Genomic DNA, 16,845 nt, shown 5'->3' with positions numbered 1-16,845 from the left:
CATTTATTTTTAGACCTGCAAAGCTCGAAAATAGGGTATTTGATCTTTTTCAACTACGAGACCATTCCGCGAAATTTCTAATAAATGGGATGCGCCTTTAAAGCCATGCGGCGTAGTGTTGTGAATTTATAATACGAATGTGGTTTGTACCCTGTGTCGCTCAAACACAAAAGTGATCAGTTTCGGAAAAAGGGAATAAGTACCCCTTTTTCTAGAGGGTTTTGTGGAGTGTTATCGGAATGGGTAATTGTGAAATACTGAACAGAAAAAATTTATGATGTTGCCTCAATGAAATTTTATTGCGAAAATTTCATTTTTCAAATTGAATTCAGTTTTAATTGAGCTCAAAAGTCGTTAAAAATTTCCCACAGTCTCCCACACGCGAAATGCGCAAGCGGTTTCACGAGAAAAGCGACGATCTGCGTCCTCAAATCTCTAACGCATGCAGAGCGAGCGCGTTTGCACTAAAATTAATCTGAAATGAAACATTTTGGAAAAATGTCTCGTACAACGAGTAGACAACGAATTTCGAAACGGTAAAAAAATAATAAGATAGAAGATGATCTGAACTATAATTATTATAAAAATCTCAAACGAACAATATTCAGAACACGACTTATGGACAACTGAAAGAGGCGTTCAAAGAAAAGTGTGTTTGAAGGACATGTCTAATCTGGAATGAAAATTTTTTTCTTTAGATAGATTCTTTGATATCTGAAATACTTCAAAAAGTGAGAAATTTACTAGAAACAAAACAATTAGTTATCCATGTAATGGGTAATATCGGTATTTAGCACCTTTTGGACGGTTTTAGTCTGGAAACAAAAAAAATCGAAAAAATGAAACGGAGCGATTGTAGAGGGTCCCGAGAGAAATATTTACCATTTTAGTTTGATTTATTCTGTTCAGTCCTCAGTGATTCATGGTCATATCAAATTTCAGTTGAAAAAGTTGAAAAAACGTCATTTTTTCGGACTTTTTTCTATTTTTCAGCCGAATAAGAAAGTTTCTCAAAAAAATAAAACGGAGGAAAAGTTTGAAATTTCAATAGGAATCTATTACTTTTTACAGCTTGTGATTTTGTTCACTACAGATCGATTCAGGATGCTTTTAAGTGTCCCAACTTTTACCACTGATATTACTGTATTTGGAGAAAGTGATGCCAGAGAGCCAACTCTTTTTTGTTCTAAAACCCACAACTTTGACAAAAACGTAGATCAGGCATAAAACTTCACTTTTTTAGTTGACAACATTTTTGGACGAGACCTCCCTGAAAAGTTATACTCCTCCTCCTATTTCAGTGCAATGCTGTGAGCTTGTCTATTGTGATAGACTGTAACTCGCTAGTATGCGTTTGTACAAAAAAGTTGTCAACTGTGAAAATAAAGCCCTATACTTGATCTACGGCCCTAGTAAAAATTAACATCTAGCGACACGTATTTTATTCGTTATAGACTCCTAAAAACTTCCGAGTTTGACAGTGCATCACGGCTTCCCTGATTGTCAGAATGAGCCAATTTTTTAAGGGAATGTAGATTAGACGTAGTGCTTCACTTTTGCAGTTGACAACTTTCTTGTATTTCTCTTCTCTGAAAAGTTATACTCCTCCATCGAATCTACCTAACTCTCCACGAGATTGTGACTAAGTCGACTGTTTTAGATGGTAACTCGCTAGTAAGCGTCTGTAGATAAAAGTCACCAACTAAAAAAGTGAAGCTATACACCTGATCTACATATCCCTCAAAAAATGGCTCTTTCTGACAATTAGTGCCGTCGTGATGCTCTGTCAAACTTGGTAGTTTTTATGAGTTCATAACGAGTAAAATAATTGTCCCAAGATGTTAATTTTTACTAGGGCCGTAGATCAGACATAGGGCTTCATTTTCACAGTTGACAACTTTTTTGTACAAATGCTTGCTTGCGAGTTACAGTCTCTCAAAGATCTTCTACAGAACAGTTGAATTTGGCTTGTCGACGAGAGAGTGGAGAGTGCTAGAGAAAAACACAGTTTGCTTGCGCATTTCGCGTGTGGGAGACTGTGATTTCCCACAGTCTCCCACACGCGAAATGCGCAAGCGGTTTCACGAGAAAAGCGACGATCTGCGTCCTCAAATCTCTAACGCATGCAGAGCGAGCGCGTTTGCACTAAAATTAATCTGAAATGAAACATTTTGGAAAAATGTCTCGTACAACGAGTAGACAACGAATTTCGAAACGGTAAAAAAATAATAAGATAGAAGATGATCTGAACTATAATTATTATAAAAATCTCAAACGAACAATATTCAGAACACGACTTATGGACAACTGAAAGAGGCGTTCAAAGAAAAGTGTGTTTGAAGGACATGTCTAATCTGGAATGAAAATTTTTTTCTTTAGATAGATTCTTTGATATCTGAAATACTTCAAAAAGTGAGAAATTTACTAGAAACAAAACAATTAGTTATCCATGTAATGGGTAATATCGGTATTTAGCACCTTTTGGACGGTTTTAGTCTGGAAACAAAAAAAATCGAAAAAATGAAACGGAGCGATTGTAGAGGGTCCCGAGAGAAATATTTACCATTTTAGTTTGATTTATTCTGTTCAGTCCTCAGTGATTCATGGTCATATCAAATTTCAGTTGAAAAAGTTGAAAAAACGTCATTTTTTCGGACTTTTTTCTATTTTTCAGCCGAATAAGAAAGTTTCTCAAAAAAATAAAACGGAGGAAAAGTTTGAAATTTCAATAGGAATCTATTACTTTTTACAGCTTGTGATTTTGTTCACTACAGATCGATTCAGGATGCTTTTAAGTGTCCCAACTTTTACCACTGATATTACTGTATTTGGAGAAAGTGATGCCAGAGAGCCAACTCTTTTTTGTTCTAAAACCCACAACTTTGACAAAAACGTAGATCAGGCATAAAACTTCACTTTTTTAGTTGACAACATTTTTGGACGAGACCTCCCTGAAAAGTTATACTCCTCCTCCTATTTCAGTGCAATGCTGTGAGCTTGTCTATTGTGATAGACTGTAACTCGCTAGTATGCGTTTGTACAAAAAAGTTGTCAACTGTGAAAATAAAGCCCTATACTTGATCTACGGCCCTAGTAAAAATTAACATCTAGCGACACGTATTTTATTCGTTATAGACTCCTAAAAACTTCCGAGTTTGACAGTGCATCACGGCTTCCCTGATTGTCAGAATGAGCCAATTTTTTAAGGGAATGTAGATTAGACGTAGTGCTTCACTTTTGCAGTTGACAACTTTCTTGTATTTCTCTTCTCTGAAAAGTTATACTCCTCCATCGAATCTACCTAACTCTCCACGAGATTGTGACTAAGTCGACTGTTTTAGATGGTAACTCGCTAGTAAGCGTCTGTAGATAAAAGTCACCAACTAAAAAAGTGAAGCTATACACCTGATCTACATATCCCTCAAAAAATGGCTCTTTCTGACAATTAGTGCCGTCGTGATGCTCTGTCAAACTTGGTAGTTTTTATGAGTTCATAACGAGTAAAATAATTGTCCCAAGATGTTAATTTTTACTAGGGCCGTAGATCAGACATAGGGCTTCATTTTCACAGTTGACAACTTTTTTGTACAAATGCTTGCTTGCGAGTTACAGTCTCTCAAAGATCTTCTACAGAACAGTTGAATTTGGCTTGTCGACGAGAGAGTGGAGAGTGCTAGAGAAAAACACAGTTTGCTTGCGCATTTCGCGTGTGGGAGACTGTGATTTCCATTTATTCCAAATGGAAGAGGATTTGGATGAGTTAATTAGTCCGCGCCGGCCGTGTACTCCTCTCGGACGCTCATCCCTTCGATACATTTTTATTCTTTTTCTCTTTATTTTGCATGCACTCTCGGTGAAAAACGGCGTGACCTGCTTTGTTTACACAATTTTAGAATCGTTTTTTATTGGAATATCATAGATTTGTAACAAAATCTTAAATAAATACTCAAAAATTCACTCCAAACAAGGGAAACGCTTTTGGACTATTGGTTCTGGGTTTTTTGTGGTTTCTTCCATTTTCTTGATGCCAAAAATGTATAGAAGTGCATCATCATCATCAGAAGAAGGAAGAAAAGACGTCACTCTCACTCTTGTGGCAGGAAGCGAACAAGCTGCTCAATCACGCTGAAAAGCACTACGTCTACCCCCACCCAGTTCTTTTTTGTGCCCCAATTTTTCTCCTCCGTTTCGTCGTCCCATTTTCATCGCATCTTCTCCCGGAAAATGCTTCCAAAACATGTCACAAATTCCAATCTCAATTCATTTTGGCACCACCCCACGAAAACCCTTTTTCTTGCTTCCTTCTTTCTTTTTTTCGTCCCGGATAATCCCTTTTGTTGTGTTGGTTTCTCATTTCTTCGAGCACTTCGCGAAGAGGAAGAAACAAAAAAAGATTTGCATTTCTCCTGCTTTCATTCACACCAAAATAGCAGAGTTTAATGAAAAAGTATGAGAAAAATGTTACAAAGAGAAAAGAAATGAAGAAAGTGAGACTTCTTTATGAGAAGTACATCATTGACCGAATTCCCAATGAGGCGACGGCCCTCGTCATGTTTTCTTATTAATAAAACTTGTATTATTACTCACAAATCGATTTTTCTATAAAAGGAAGTGACTCAATTATTGTTTTACTTCTAACCAACAATTATTATGCTATTTATAAAGAGAGACATGCGTTTTTTCGGTTGCGGGCCTATAAAAATTTAGCCATTCAAAGTTTATGGCTCAACTCTTTTCGCGAAGAGCCGCCATTCAAATGCATATTTCTTGACAAAAACCAAAAACTCTAATGCATGATCTCGAAAAATCAATGTTTCCTGAACAATTTCAAAAGTTTTTATAAACGAAAACAGCGGTTGTTTTTTATGAGTTTTTTGCATACTTTCTCTATACGACCAATCATCATATGCTCTCTGTGTTCTCTTTCAAGGTTGTCCGATTGATAGATTGTCTATCACCAAATGACAAATCGACACAGAACGGAGTGGAAGCTGATGAAGCTTTTTTGCAGCTGCAGTTCACTCGTTTTGACTCAAAAATGCTCAGTTTTCTTTAGTAAAACCGAAATTTTAGTGCTTCTGACACCTCGAAAGCATTCCTTTTGTGTGAAACGTGGATTTATTAGTTTTGATTCGGGAACTAACCGAAAATTTGCAGAAAGACACGTAGACTTACCCGGATAAATCAGCTTCTTTACTCGAATGATGTCAATTCTAATCTTGTGACGCAGTTAACCTCTACGTTCTCTCGTAAAACCACGTGGTCACAATCTTTGAAAAGCATGAGAAACTTTGCTCCTGATGGGAGGTCAGGGTCACCTGAGATGATAGAAGTAACACGATTGTTTCTCTCTTTCGTTTCTCTAACACCTCTTTATCTTTTCCTCTCTCGCTCCTCGTCTCGTTTACTAGTGCAGATCACTCGTAGACATGTTGTTTCTCTTAATTTTCCATTCTCTCGTCTTAGAAACATGGCTCTCTTCCCGGTTGTCAAGTAGACGATGTCATAACTTTTTGTGTCTCGAAGAAACAATAAAACGGGCAGAAAATCGTATTTTGTTGTTTTTCCTTTTACGTTTTCCCGTGATCCCTTTGAGTGAATAAAAAATATCCAAACTACGAAAAACATACATTTCAGGGGCTCAACAAACTGCAAAAATATTCGGAAACACGTGGAGGACAGAGAGAGCTCACCGCGTCTCTTTTCTGAAGCGGTTCTCCGTTCCTCTCGATGTTGATAGCATTTCTAGTCGGGTTTCTATGCGGTTGCGCACTTGTAAGTCTTTCATTTTCAGCTGCTGTTGCTCTCCAACTATCCGATTTTTCAGCTTCTGGGAATTCTATACATCTTCATCGTTGATCCATGGGCACCTCCTACAAATCAACAGCAACCGCCCATCGAACAGTTCCGTCCTGTCCAGATCCCAGAAGAACTACGTGGATTTTTGAAGTCAGGAGAGGACGGACAAGGGATTTCCAGATGGGAATCATGTAATTCTATCAGTCTTCTCCTTCATATGCTATTCCAAGAACACAAAGATACGAGAGCGTTGAGAAGATGGGTGCACAAACGACTTCAAATGGAGTTGAATGACATCACAACTCGCTCGGCGGCTGGGCGACTAATTCAAGAAATTCGTATTCGAGAATTGTCACTTGGCACGAAATTCATGACTATCAATTCGATTCGAGTGGAGAATGTCGAGATGGCGGAGGACAAGAATACTTTTGAGGTGAGACTTAAACAGACACATTTACCGGAATTATCTTTTTTTATTCTAGAAAATCGTGTTCATTCTCGACATCGACTACTCGGGTGGCTTCGAAACCTCTATCGATGTGTCGACAATTATCACAAAGAAAGCGAGTTTATCGGTGAAAATCACGAAATTGACTGGAATGGTTCGAGTGATTCTTTCGAGACAGCCATATCATCACTGGACATTTTCATTCGTTACTCAGCCGGTTTTTGAGACTGATGTGAGTTTTTTTTTCAAAAAACGATAGTTTCAGGGTTACATTTATGAAAAACTCTATTACAAAAGTTTTTTTTCACAAAAGTTTACATTCATCATTTCATTTTTTTTCAGATCAACTCACAAATTCAAGGCCACCAACTGAAGCGACTCATCCCAATAATTAAAGAAGCGATTCGTCGATCATTGCAGAGGAAACATGTGTGGCCGAATTACAAGATCCGATACCGGCCGTTCTTCCCGAATCCAATATTCCAAGCGTCTCCACCAATAAGTTAGTTTTTTAACAGACATTTTTGCTCATTTCGAAAGTTTATTAACACTTTTTGTAACATTTTCCTTTAAAAATGTTTGCTTTTTCCAGACAGTTTCACTCATATCAAAATGGAAGGCGGCATGGAAGTGACGGTTCTTCAATGCTCTCGTCTCAAAAACGCACTTCTCGAAGACAAAACGAAGAACTATGAGATCTATTGCACAGTTTCCATCGAATCCCGCCCAATTGTCCAAAATGAAGAACAAGGACACGTCGTCAATGTACTCCTCACATTCTCTCGTTATGATGTCGCCAGTCCGATTGGGTTGGTTTTTGATAAAAGTGTGCAGACGACGGGAGTCAATGCAAATCGAGCTGTCAAAGTTTGTACTGTAGAGGATAACAGTTTGGCGGATAAAGCGGCATTTAAACCTGGAGATGTGCTAGTTGCTATCAATAATGTACCGATTCGATCCGAGAGGCAAGCGACGAGATTCTTGCAATCGACTACTGGAGATTTGACGGTTTTAGTGGAGAGAAGTCTTGACGATATTGATGATGAAGAATCGAAAGGTTAGAGTTATCGGATATCAGATTTCCAGCAGAAAACGAGTTGTTTGGTTTTGAAAACTAATTCCTAAAAAACATTTTTCTCTCTAACTTGGTTTGATTTTCATATTTTTTATTTCATTTTCTCTATTTCTCCTCTCACCTCACTCACATTCATATCCAGAAGCCGAAATCATTGTGAGCACTGTACGAGATCTCGATGGAGCAGTTCTCGGAGGAGATGCCGATACGACGAGTCTCATGAGTACAGCATCGGTGACGACGAGCGAGAATCAGAGGGATTCGATGAGTGAGAAGACAGAAGTAACGTTGAGAGCAACGAAGAGTGATGGTAGGTGATATTGAATTGTTTTTTTTTTACTCGAAGAAAGGGAATGCGAGTGTGTTCTGATTGTATATGCATGGTGGCAACACTTTACGATGCTTCGCTTTTTTGTATCGATAGATTTGGAGAACTTTTAGGTAGTAAAGTTTAAGTTTCAGACTAGAATAATCTAATTACCAGATCCCATATTTAGACTAACCACATAGTCATAGATAGCTTTCAAATTGAGTTACCGTAGTCCTTTGTGCTCCAGTAGTATTCGTAGTCAACTCTAGTGAAATCTTCTTCTCAATCTCTTCTTCAACTTTTCAAAAATATCCATTTTCTATTTATTGCCAAGACTCGTGAACTACGTGCCAACTGTTCTTTTCTCTCTCCTTTTCTCATCGTCATGAGAAAAATCCGAGTCAAATTGTGGAGTGATCTATTTTCTCCTCTTCATGTTTTCCATGAGATTCTCTCTTTTTCTTTTTCTCTTCACTGCACGAGATCACTATCATTTTGTGTTCTTCAGAATGAAAAAAGAAGAGCGAGAAAGAAGATGCAAGAAAAAAAGGGTGACTCGGGTGTGTTGTAATAATCCATTTGGTCTAACATTTTATGAGCATGAACTCTATTGTCACATCTGGAGAATACATGAAGAGAATAGGAGGGATTGAAGCTGAAAATAGCAACTGAAACTAGAGAAACTGCAATTTTAATTGTAAGACAAAAATTTTCAGCCAGCGCCCTTGCCGCCAGACGACGTCATAGTGTATCCAATTTCGAGTCATCTGTAGTGGATACCAACACCGAATCGGTGGCTTCATCGATTTTTGGATTAGGTATGTTTTAGACGCTGAAGGCGCGCCAGTCTAGAATCAGTGACCATTGATCACTGAAACTGCAAGAATCTTACTGTAACTTTGATATCGAACCGGTTTCTCCCCAGTAACAAGACAGAATGCATATTTTTTCGAACAAAAATCACTTTATTGGGATAAAGAAATTCTCAATTCGATTTTTATCATGACTAATAAAAATGAAAATGGCAAGAAGTTGGAAATGTAGGCAGTAGTGTTTAACGGCGGGATCCGTCCTCGAAGAAGACTCCTCCATCCAAAGCACAGTACTTTGGACACACTCCCTTCTCTCCTGGATGTCCGTCGCGTCCTGGTTGTCCTGGACGTCCTGGTTGACCGTCTCTTCCTGGTTGTCCTGGCTCTCCGTTGGCTCCCTTCTCTCCTGGTCCTCCTTGAGCTCCGTCCTTTCCTGGTTGTCCGGCGGCTCCACGTGGTCCTGGTTGTCCTGGACGTCCTGGCTCTCCTGGTGCACCTGGTTGTGGCTCTCCGTTGCGTCCGTTCTCTCCTGGTGGTCCAGCTGGTCCTGGCTTTCCTCCTGGTCCTGGTGGTCCGGCTGGTCCCTTGTTTCCTGGTTGTCCGTTTTCTCCTCCTGGTCCTGGTGGTCCTGGTGGTCCGAGTGGTCCCTTGTTTCCGGCTGGTCCTGGTGGTCCAGCTGGTCCAGGTGGTCCCTCTGGACATGGTTTGCATGGTGGTGGAGTGATTGGCTCACATGGCTCCTTTGGTGGACGTCCTGGGTTTCCGTTGAGTCCTGGTGCTCCTGGCTTTCCTGGGCGTCCGACGCGTCCTGGAGTTCCTGGTGGTCCTTGTGCTCCTGGAAGACAGCATCCCTCGCATTGTCCGTTTCCGGCTTGACGAGCGGTACGGTTGTGAGCCATCATGAGATCTGGGATTTGGTTAACATCTCCCCAAAGCTTCTTAGCCTCAGCACGGCACTCAACGATATCGTGATGCATGGTCTTACGAGCATGATGGATGTAGTTGTAGACCATTGGAAGAGTGATGCATACCGAAAGAACGGCAACAGTGGAGAAGGTGAGAGCGGCGTAACCGACGAATCGGTAGGCCTTGATCTTGGAATCGATCTCCATGGCGAAATGGAATGATTACTGGTTACCTGGCCATCCCTTTTATACGAATTCAGATAGAAATTGTGGAATTCCTCTCACTTTCTAACACCTCTCTGATACTCGTTCTATTTTACAACACACAAACCATTGAGGAAGTCGAGTAACCGTCCAGAAAAACGAAAGGGATAGGTATCTTCTCAACCAATTTTCTCTAGAATCTCTCGTGTTGCCATGCGCAATTCTCATATTATTACACTGCAACTAGGCAACGTCTTCGTCAAAAAAATAGGAGGGGTTATTGTGATTGGTTGGGTCAGAACAGAGAAAATGATGGAAAAGTTTGATAAGAAAAAGAAAAAAGCAATTTTTTTCGTTGACAGTAACAACCCGATATCGTTCGATGCGCGCATTTTGAACGATTTTTGAAAATTCTTTTGAGAAAAAAAGAAGATTGATGGGAAGCGGAAAGGTTCATACCGATCACAAAATCAAACTGAGATCTCGAAATATTATAGGAAAGAGATACATCTCATCCATCTAATTCCAGATGCCCACAAATTCGAACAACCACCAATTGTGTCTGTTCAACGTGCTGAAAGTGCTCGTGTCCCCCAACTTCTCATCAGTCAACCCAGCTTCGATCTACGACGAACCCAATCTGAAAGTCATCTCGATGCGAAAGTTATTGATGCAGTTCTCTCGAGTTCCGCTGATTTTGGAATGGAGAATTGTGTGGAGGACGAGATAAAGATGTTGCTAGTTGGAGACTTGAATAGAAGTGCATCAGCTGGACACAATTTGGATCCACAACTTCTTGGAGTCGTTCGAAAAGAAGACAAGGATAAGACGTTGACTCAAGCGGATGCAGCTAAGGGATTGGCTCTGATTGCAACGGTAAGTTCTGAAACATCGAATCAAAAATCACCTGACAGACAAAAACAAAAATAACCATTACTCTCCCTCCTAATTGGTTTAGCAGTTTTTCCCAATTAATGTATTTCAGCAAACCGGTTCTGTCGCCTCGTTAGCCTCAATGGTATCAAATCGAACGGACACGGGAACGGAAGATTGTGGAGACGACGAGGAAGCACATCTTGATAGAAAGAGGTCGGCGAGTACACGGAAAGCAAAGATCCAGGCGACTTTCGCTGCTGGAAAGAAGAAAGTTCTCGATTTGATGCCCCAGAAACGGAAACTAACTGACGCCTCTGCAGTGGATTTCAACGGGGAAAGTATTGAGATTGGTGCGGATGCTGGGTCACTTTATGATACGGATAGAGAGCATTCGATTGGAAGATCACCAATGGCAGCTGTAGGAAAGAGGAAAGAAAGTCCATCGGAGGATAAGAAAGAGAAGAAAAGACTGAAGAAGAAGTTGTCAGAGTCACCGAAAGGAAGAAGATCAAATGGATCCGGACAAAAAGATCAGTCGCCGATGACAACTATCAAAGCGAGAACAACGAAAAGTGTGCAGTTTCAGAAGGTAGGTCATCTAGGAATCTAGGTGAATCAGAATTTAATCCCTCACTAGTTTCAGGACGTAATGTGGGGACAATCACTTCACTTTGAACTCGACACACCTGCAGAGACAACAACTCGCAGTACGATTCGATATTTGAATGTGACTGTTCATGCGAGAGAAGTGAAAACTGCTGGAACACCGAACACTTCTGCGTCCATCCTTCCCAATGTGACACCTTCTACTCCTGATAGTGTTGCTTCTTCGTCAACGAATACTGAGAATTCCGCCCCGATGTCACCTATGAAATCACCTGAATCCAAACCGATTCTCCTTGGAAGTGTCTCTCTATTCGTGCCACAACTCATTGATGATTGTCGATTGACTCTTTCCAATTGTCATCGAGAAGTTTTTCAATTGAAACAACCGAATACCTCTGCAACGCCACCACCTCCAACTGCAACTGATGATCCGTATGTTTCTCGATTCAAATCAAGAAACATGTATTTCCATTTTCAGATTGATCAGTGAGTTCTCCCGTCACGCCGGGTTCGATCCACGTCTTTGTTTTGGTGACATTACACTCGGATTCAGATACTTTCCAGATGGGTTCCCATCTGATAAAGCTATCAATTCTGGAGATGACAGTGAAGACGAACTTCATCGAATTCAACATGCAAACGAGGCAGCATCACCAGCCAGACCGTTTTCTCCGCCAGCTCTGGCTCCTGCAAATCATGACTGGAAGCTATGGGTTGGACGGAATGGTGAGTGAATTTCTTGAATGAACAGCTCACATCCGTTCTTTTCAGCGACCACTTGCGCAATGTGCCGAGGAAAAATCTGGCTGCGAAACGCGTCGACATGCTCCCGATGTCTTGTCATTTGTCATAATAAGTGTGTCGTCAAGGCTAATAACGGCGGAATCGCTTGCTCTCCTCAACAACTTTCTCCTCCAACCAATCTTCCACTTCCTGATGATTCTCAATTCGAAGAGATTTCTGCTTCGGAATTAGACGGCGTTGTTACGGCATCTACTCCAGATCATCCACATGAAGAGAAACACGCATTGCTCGTGCAGTCACCATCAACATCTTCTTCCAATGTTACAGGACCTTGTAAGTGATCGATTTAGTTTTTCATTTCAATGCCGCCTCATCTTCAGTGGATACTCCCGAAACAACGAAACGAGCCAGATTCCGGAAAGTGACTGAAAAGTTCTCGAATTGGAGGAAAGGAGGGAAGAAAACAGAGGGAACACCAGGAAGAAGGGACACTGTGGACACTGAGTCATCATCTACTGACTGCAATTCAACGTTGAATCAAGACATTGTTGACAGAGATAGCCCGATGGCCAGTATCCAGAATGTTCTTGCTGATGTTCTCCCAGAATTGGATGGATCTCCATTTATAAGTGGTCTTTACTTCCAGGTAATGACTTCAAGATTAGAATATCTTTTCTAGCAAAAACTGGAAAGTTTCAGCCCGGAAACGCCTACAACGAGCAAACTATCCGAAATGCAAAACGTCTCGGACGAGAGATTTTTAGTGAACTTCCGTCAGAAGAACGAGTTGAAAAAATCAATGCGCAAATTGATAGAATTCAAACAGCGATACGAGAGACGAAAGACGATCGACTGAGTGTTATGCAGAATGGTGGAGGTTAGTGATCTGAATAGAATCATTCAGATGCTATCCAAATGTTGAGAAGTTTCAGAAGCATCTTCGAAATTCCAAGGGCTCGATGAACGTCTTCAGGCTCTTGCTGTCCTCATGCTCCATTATTGTTCAGCTCTCCAAGATTGTCAATCGGGAAGATCCACTCCAAATCCACCAACAGAAGAGGACGCTCAGAAAGAGGTAATTTCAGAAAATTCAGTCGAAAGGCAGTTCTAAACCCTTTCAAAAGTCTCCAGATGAACGAAGAAACACCATTCGTCACCGCAGACCATGAAGAAGACGAGGATAGTGTCATGGATGAGGATACTGTAGTCGGTGATGCTCCATTTCAATCTGAACCATCGTCTTCCACTCCACTTGAACGTCCAACTCAACTTGATCCGAATTCTGATGCCGTTTCCGTCTAAATGTTTATGTTTTAAAAAATTTTAAAATTTTTTTTCTTTGTGCCAATTATTCTTTCCACCATATCAATTTCCTTTCCCTTTTTTCCCTTCACTTTCTCTATTTCACTTTTCCATAATCATCCCACATTTCCTATCATTTTCTTTCCTTTTTTCCATTTTCCCTCTGTGATAAATTCAATCTCGATTTCAACCTCCCGTTTCCATCCCGAGCAAAAATGTACGAAACTGTTATAAGTATTCTCTCTCAATTTCTGTGATTCCAGATTATATTGTTTCCACGAAAAATGCATAATTCCTTATTTATTGAATCGCAAAATCTTTCTCTCATTTTATTTATTACTCTTTGTACTTGTATACCCCCCGAAAAATACACATTCTTAAGCACCTTCTCAACACTGTACGTTTCATAAATCCAATTTATTTCATTTGGTTTCGTTCTTGTTGTTATCTGAGTTACTAATCATAACGTATCATTCGTTTTGTCTTACTAAAAAATACTTGAAAAGGAGTGGAGGAAACTCAAATTGGTATCCAAAACATCTGCTCCATTTCCTCCGTTTCTTTGCGTCTCGGTGGGTCTAGTCTAGACGTTTTTCGTCTTCATTCATTGATTTTGCATAATTTCTTCAAGTGGGAGAGTTTCAATCTGTTTTTCAAATGTTTCGGATGATTAGTAATATTCAGAACAGTAAAATAATAGCGATTTTCGCTTAAAAAGATACAATTTTAAGAGAAAAATTTTAAATTCATTTTTATCAGTTGTCGTGAAATTTGTTGCAAAATACGCGAACACCGCTACGTCTAAATGCACACACTTGATCTTGCTAATTTCCTGAATTTTCATTCGGAATCAATTATATTTAAAAAAAATTAGTTTTCAGAGCCGAAAAATGGCTGCTGCTGTGATCTCAACGACGTTATTTGGTTGTGTTGGATGCCAAGCGGGAATCGAATATTTGCAAACGTTCGTTTTCCGAATTTTCCAAAAATTCAAGCAAAAACTTTCAGATATGTAAAAAACAGTCTAAACCTCATCACATTCTCTTCATTCATCTTCACAGCCACTTATGGATTAATATTTCACTCGAAATTCTTCACAGTGCCAAATCAAATTCCAATTCGATCGTATGCAAAAATAGTGGCGATATTCTTCACAGTCAACATGGCCAACAATTTAGCACTGAAATTTGCAATATATTTTCCACTTTTCATCATTTTCAAATCGGGTACACTGCTGACAAACATGACGATGGGATGGATTATACGAAGTTATCGATATAATTTGAAACAGATTATAGCAGTTGTCGTCGTCACTGCTGGAATTGTCATTTTCACTTTGGCTAGTTATGAACCGGGAGCTGATATTAATGTGAGCTTTATTTCTTTTGTAAGATTTCGAATTTCCAAGTTTAGATTCGTTCTGGAATCGACTCAAACTCATGGCTCATTCCCGTTCCTCCATTCGTCGTTGGAATAGCTCTTCTCTCATTTTCACTGATTCTCAGTGCATATTTGGGATTATATCAGGAGACATTCTATCAGAAACATGGAAAACATAATGAGGAGATGATGTTCTATGTGGTACGATGAGACGAAAATTCAGGAGAAAAATCTAAAATTTAAATTTTTAGCATTTTCTCTCAATCCCTGCCTTCGCTCTCGTCGGAGATGAGATGACACCAGCATTCCACGCCGCTAACGAGACTCCATCGTTCGTTTTGGCTGGAATCGATACGATAATTCCATCGGCATGGATTTATATTTTTGCGATTTGTCTCTTTCAGTGAGTACACACAGACAGACTTCCCCAACTTCCACTACAACTTCTCTTTTTTCAGATTCGGATGCACAAAGGGTGTCTACATGCTCTCCGCCGTGACGACATCTCTCAACGTGACGATGGTCCTGACTCTTCGCAAATTCTTCTCACTTCTAATCTCATTCTTCGTATTTGAAAACGCATTCAACATGTTTCATATCATCGGCGCCGCTTTTGTTTTCATCGGAACTTTTCTGTTTTCTGTGTCATTTTCTCGATTTTAAGGCTTTAAGACGTATCATTTTGCATATTGATTGTATAGAAAGTTGTGATAGTAGTGCTAGATTATAATGAACATATTTTTAAAATTAGACACCAGCTGGACAGCTGTGTCGACGGCGACCACTATTACTACAATATGCCCACACAAGGTGAAAGGGAGAGGAGGAAGAGGACACCACATACAAATACAAACCGATTGTTGATGTGGATCTTTTTCAATTCGAAATGTGAACCGAGAGAGAGAGTGTAGCAAGCGGATGAGACGCAGAGATGGAGAAACGCCAGTTGGCAGTGTGGAGAAAAGCAAGGGGCTTCAGGATGCAAATTTATTGATTTTTGGGGAAGGAGGGGGAGCTCCACGAGCTCCTCGGGAGTACTTCCTCTAGTAGGACGTGTTCTTCTTATCGATGACAATCTTATCAGTGCATTACCACACCCCTTTTTGAATCATTTCCACGTAACATATTGGGTGTCTCTCTTTCTCTAATTCTCTGATTCTCTTTGCTCTTTATAATTTGTTCGACTTCTCAAAATTAAAGAAACGTGGAGTTCCCCTTTTTGGAGTTTTGTGGTTGTAAAACGTGGGAATTTGGCTGCTTCTATTGAAAAATTGTCTCTATTTGTTTCACAAAAAGTGCCCTTATCCAGAACAATGGCCAACGAAAATGTGAAGAAGAATGGTGAGAAACTTGAGGTTAGTCTGGAAATTAGAAGAGGGAATGGTATAGTTTTGGAGAGTGTGTTCTGTTGCTTCGAGTTCGGTTTTTCTGTTTTAAGATTTTTTGTTTATTGGATTTAAAATTTTCAAATATGTAAATCTAGAGTAGAAATTCGGAGACTTTTTTTCAGACTATTAGGACTATTTTCAATTTTAAAATACTTCAGAAAAGGTAGATTATGAAACTTGAAAAAAGAGTTTCGGTTTCTTGGATGGTTTTTGCATACCGGCTGTTCTCATAGTTAATCAGAATTCCGGATTGTTTGAAATCTTCTTGCTTCCACTGTACCAAGAGCAGTACTATATTTTGCAGCATCATTATAATGATGTTTTGAAACAAGACAATTTTTCAGTTTCAGTGACATCATTAGATGAGTTTAAGAGATTAGAGAGTGTTTAGAGAGAGAGATTGGAAACAGAAAATAACAGTTTTGGTTTCATCTAAAAACGACTGTATATGGAATATTCCAGTAGTTCTAGGGACTCAGCAAATGAAAAGAAGTACGATCTAGGCAAAACAGAAGTGTTCAAATTTTCAAAACTTCGACAAATGCAAGTACGCTCCATTGAACATCTGCTTTTACTTAAAACAAAATATCTTGATGTTCGTGGTCTTTCTATTCTTCTGAGGATTGAGGATGGAAGTTGGATCTCTGTGATCCTGAGAACTTACATTTTTATGGTTTTAATTGGAATTTACGTAACAAATTCAAAAATAAAATCCTCACTAGAGCTCGCTTCCGTATGTTCCCAATTTGTCGGAGAAATCACTGATGTGAGAAAAACTGCTTGGAATTATTAGATATTTCAGAAACTGTAATATAATATTTCTTTTACATCGAAATTATAAAAACCAGTCTTCAAATTATGCTGTAAATCCCAAAAATATCTGTACTGTTTCATAAAATTCATAAATTAGTTGTGTTATCTGTGAACTTGATATTTCTTCATCTCATAAATTATCATCAATGAATCACACTTTCCAAAACTCTTCTCATTCGAACA

At 39.5% G+C, this 16,845-nt stretch overlaps 4 protein-coding genes across 4 annotated transcripts; 3 read left to right on the top strand and 1 right to left on the bottom strand.

Moving 5' to 3' along the window:
• Positions 1-5,730: 5,730 nt before the first annotated feature.
• GCK72_013372 (uncharacterized protein) lies at positions 5,731-8,461 on the top strand (the record flags this gene model as incomplete). Its single annotated transcript, XM_053729817.1, has 7 exons — positions 5,731-5,775; positions 5,828-6,232; positions 6,282-6,479; positions 6,590-6,749; positions 6,840-7,304; positions 7,465-7,632; positions 8,349-8,461. 7 exons carry the CDS (start codon positions 5,731-5,733, stop codon positions 8,459-8,461), a joined length of 1,554 nt encoding a protein of 517 aa, XP_053584589.1.
• Positions 8,462-8,686: 225 nt separating this feature from the next.
• GCK72_013371 (uncharacterized protein) lies at positions 8,687-9,556 on the bottom strand (the record flags this gene model as incomplete). Its single annotated transcript, XM_003096223.2, has 1 exon — positions 8,687-9,556. One exon carries the CDS (start codon positions 9,554-9,556, stop codon positions 8,687-8,689), a length of 870 nt encoding a protein of 289 aa, XP_003096271.1.
• GCK72_013370 (uncharacterized protein) lies at positions 9,416-13,081 on the top strand (the record flags this gene model as incomplete). Its single annotated transcript, XM_053729816.1, has 10 exons — positions 9,416-9,500; positions 10,083-10,429; positions 10,539-11,018; positions 11,073-11,467; positions 11,514-11,761; positions 11,807-12,112; positions 12,160-12,425; positions 12,479-12,656; positions 12,712-12,854; positions 12,911-13,081. The coding sequence occupies 10 exons, from the start codon at positions 9,416-9,418 to the stop codon at positions 13,079-13,081; spliced, it is 2,619 nt and encodes an 872-aa protein (XP_053584588.1).
• An 890-nt stretch (positions 13,082-13,971) lies between these two features.
• GCK72_013369 (uncharacterized protein) lies at positions 13,972-15,124 on the top strand (the record flags this gene model as incomplete). The annotated part of the gene is made up of 5 exons (XM_003096257.2): positions 13,972-14,045; positions 14,090-14,450; positions 14,495-14,662; positions 14,713-14,864; positions 14,920-15,124. 5 exons carry the CDS (start codon positions 13,972-13,974, stop codon positions 15,122-15,124), a joined length of 960 nt encoding a protein of 319 aa, XP_003096305.1.
• Positions 15,125-16,845: the final 1,721 nt, after the last annotated feature.

This window comes from Caenorhabditis remanei, chromosome IV, assembly GCF_010183535.1.
Source record: "Caenorhabditis remanei strain PX506 chromosome IV, whole genome shotgun sequence".
Lineage (NCBI taxonomy): Eukaryota > Metazoa > Nematoda > Chromadorea > Rhabditida > Rhabditidae > Caenorhabditis > Caenorhabditis remanei.
This window is presented reverse-complemented; position numbering and strand designations above follow the sequence as displayed.